The 3,491-nt window shown below is 40.9% G+C and overlaps 1 protein-coding gene across 1 annotated transcript; it reads left to right on the forward strand.

The window, feature by feature from the left end:
• The first annotated feature begins 319 nt into the window (after positions 1–319).
• LOC129753695 (odorant receptor 67d-like) lies at positions 320–3,067 on the forward strand. Its single transcript, XM_055749540.1, has 4 exons — positions 320–1,071; positions 1,136–1,325; positions 1,389–1,549; positions 2,914–3,067. The coding sequence occupies exons 1-4, from the start codon at positions 320–322 to the stop codon at positions 3,065–3,067; spliced, it is 1,257 nt and encodes a 418-aa protein (XP_055605515.1).
• The last annotated feature ends 424 nt before the right edge of the window (positions 3,068–3,491 follow it).

The raw sequence follows: 3,491 nt of genomic DNA on the forward strand, positions 1-3,491 counted from the left end.
TGCCCGGTTCACACACCCTCATGACCCTGAGTATCCGAGTTCAGCTATACATAATTCAAAGACTCTTTACATGCGTCTAATTTCAAATGGAGACTTTTCCATTTGCGTCATGACCACACGAGCTCATAAGTGCGTAACAATTCACACATCAGATACCATGACAAATCTATAAATTATGCAATGAACGTCATGTTCTAACCTTCGCACCTTAAACGTCATTAATTATGCATCGACGAATGGAGATCTGGCTTCAAGAGTTAAAAAAATCGTCATAGTTCATCTGAAACGACATTACCCTGTCAAAAGCTACCGGATAACCATGCAGAACGAAACTTCAGTGGAACTGTTTCGAACTAACATTGCGCTGATACGTCGGATGGCCCGTTTAGTTGGAGCTGATGTCCTGCAAGATAACTACCGTCCAAATCTGCGTACCTATAGGACCATGCTGTTCATAGCTCTGTACTTCGTTTTCCTCATCTACACTTTATGGTTTCATACTTCCGGGTTCCTTCAAATCCTGAAAACGTTGGCCCCAGTCGGGATGGGCATCCAAGGTTTGTACAAGCTGTACAACGTTTTGGCCAACCGTAATTTCTTCATCGAACGTGGAGTCTACTTGGAGCTATTTCATGAGGAAAACAAACACCACTCCAGGAGCCAGTTGCTTACGGAACGGATGCGACAAACGTACACCTTGAACAAGTTGCTGCTGGTAGCGTACTTTATGGCAGTAGCCGGCTACGGGATGTACCCGTTTTATTACTACATTGTATACCGGGAGAGAATGCTAGCTATCAATGTCCTGGTCCCGGGAATAGATTCGGAGAGTGTGGTGGGTTTTTTCGCCACGGTTGTCTTTCAGTTTTCGCTTCTAACGACGGCACTCATTGGGATCGCTGCTGCCGATTCGGCCCTGCTGTTCTACATGGCGAATTTGACGGTCTTGGTTGAGGTTTACAAGGGCAGCTTGCAGGATATGAATGACCTTTTGGAAGCGTCCAAACCAGACCTGAAGGCGATCCGAAAGAGGACCAAGGAAATTTTCGCTGAACACTACGAAGTCATAAGGTATAACAGTGGAACGGGTGGTTCAGTTTCTTTTCCGTAATTTTTTAACATCACCCTTTAACAGCTACCAGGTCGAGCTGGAGAAGGGCTATTTCGGATTAAACTTCATCCAAATAACAACTTCGGTTGCCTGTTTGGCTATGATTTTGTTTCTGTGCTACATGGACAACTACATACCGGGTTATGGTTTCTTGATTGGAGCGTTCTTTCAACTGTTGGAATTTTGTCTACTGGGTACGATCTTCACCGTTCAGGTACAAAGTTATCAGCTTGTCTAGCTAACGCACTGCAACAGAGTTTTTTTCTCTCTTTTCCAGAACGAAGATATGGTTCTATCGATCTACGATGTCAAGTGGTACCTTTTACCGAAGGAGGAAAAACGCATGTGGAATTTTATGCTTCACAAAAGCCAAAACGCAGTGAATATGACAATCGGCGGCTTGGCGATTCTCAATGTCGAAACGTTTGTTGTGGTACGGTATTTGAGCATGCAATTTAAATGGATGTGTAGATACTTATAGTTTTCTCTATTGCTTGCAGATTATGAAAACAATTTATCAATTTTTTGCAATGTTGATCAAGTTTGTTAATTAATAAAGTTTCCATATGTTCAATTGGATACTTGAAACTACATTATGGTAGTCTTCTGAAGTAAATAAAAAAGTAAATAAGAAAAAAAAACGTTCAAACAATTTTAAAGTCTCCAACAGATTTTTCACGGAGAAAAATGATTTGAGGCAGTCAGCCTCAAATCAAAGCAATCGTTGCAAGCTGTTCATCAACAGAATGAATAGTAGGGGCCATAAGTGACCACCTTGCGGAACACCTGAGGATGTCTTGTTGAGACCGTCACAGTTTCAAAAGTTTTCGACCATTCCGTTGAACAGAGGTTTTGAACCCACAAAAATTTGTATCAACCGAGAATTTCATTAAAAGTTAAATGAAATCCCTTGTTCAAGGTTAAGTTCAGTAGAGAGTATAGTTATCTTGACTTATTTAATGGTAACAATTTAATTCTCAAGAATGCCACGGAATACCGGTTGAAAATATGAAACTCACCTTGATCACTTATTAGAGCACTGCTGTTCATATCTGAAAGAAAAAAAGAGAAAATATTATTTAATTTTTGTTGAAATCAACGGAATCAACAAGGCATCAACAGGATTACTTGGTCAAGTGCCAGAGTGTTATTCGTGAAAAAATAGACAGGCAAATAAAACCGAACAAGCAGTCACTCTGCACTTTGCTTGCAACCAATTCTACAGGGTATGAGCGTATTTGACGCATTTTCCTGATAGAAAAGTCCCAAAGGCTGTCAACTCAGTGCGGTGAGGTTGACACCAAGAACTTTTGACTATCTCCTTCAAACTAACATCTGGTTCTAAGGGTATATCATATCTTAAGGGGTGTAAGTCGCTTTCGGGACCACCTCCAACGATAGTTTCAATTATAAGGGCGGCTTTCCAAAAGAATCAGGAAGTGCAAGCTTTGGGAAATAGCCGGTTCACAAAGGTTTCTGAAGCCCCTTATGGACATCTCTCAAAAACTAACGATGTAGAAACTGTAAAACGATCGATTGGTATACCAGGTCAAAGCTCAGAAAATCTTCCATCGATTAGATCAACGCCGCGGCGTTCTTACTCATAATTGGATTTTAGAATTTCATCGACGTTGATCTTTGTCAGTGTTGCTGAAGAAAGTTTCAGCATGAACTCATGGTTGAAAGCGCTGAATCCGGTGTAAAACTCCTCGATCGTCCACCGTACTAAAACCGCAGAAGAAAAGTGTAGGGTATCTCCAGGTGCATTCACTTAAGCACCCAAAACTCCAAACTATTGTCAGTCGGATAACGGAGAAAAGATTAAAAAGGACAAGAAACAAGGGCGAAGCTATCATCATGAAGATTTGTGTAACTTACGACAAAGAGTCGATGACATCCGGAATTATCAATAATCCCTACATAACGCCATTATGGAGACGTCAAGTCGTTTGTTAATTTATGTTTCATAGGTCAGTAGATACGGTAAGATATAAAGGGAAGGGCACATCAAATCCTTATTTTTGATTTTGAAATTATATGTCGTCAAGAACCTCCGCAACCCCGCCATTTTCACCTCGCTAGATTTGAATCTTTGAAGGAACAACAAACTCAAAAATTCCCTTTTGGGTTACCTTAGCAACAATAAGCCTTCAAGACTTTGAGGCCATAGTCACCTCCCGTAGATCTGGCTTCAAGGTGTGTCATCGAAGTCTGGTAAGGCCTGAAGCCAAGAGTTACCGAAGTTGATCTAAGGGCGATGAAGATAGGGTTTCAGAAAATCGTGACTCCGTAGCAAGAATAGAACCGGTAACTTAAGTCAGTGGTGAAGTTGTTTATTATGTTAAGTCGACAATCCAAGAATAGTATATTACAATCTTCA

The sequence above is a fragment of the Uranotaenia lowii genome, chromosome 3, assembly GCF_029784155.1.
Source record: "Uranotaenia lowii strain MFRU-FL chromosome 3, ASM2978415v1, whole genome shotgun sequence".
In the NCBI taxonomy this organism is placed as follows: Eukaryota; Metazoa; Arthropoda; class Insecta; order Diptera; family Culicidae; genus Uranotaenia; species Uranotaenia lowii.

Bases quoted from the DNA above. Each gene is read 5' to 3' on its own strand.
- LOC129753695 (XM_055749540.1), top strand. From the start codon at position 320: ATGCAGAACGAAACTTCAGTGGAACTGTTTCGAACTAACATTGCGCTG. The intron at 1,072-1,135 runs GTATAACAGTGG...ACCCTTTAACAG, and splicing joins GAACACTACGAAGTCATAAG to CTACCAGGTCGAGCTGGAGA. The intron at 1,326-1,388 runs GTACAAAGTTAT...TCTCTTTTCCAG, and splicing joins GTACGATCTTCACCGTTCAG to AACGAAGATATGGTTCTATC.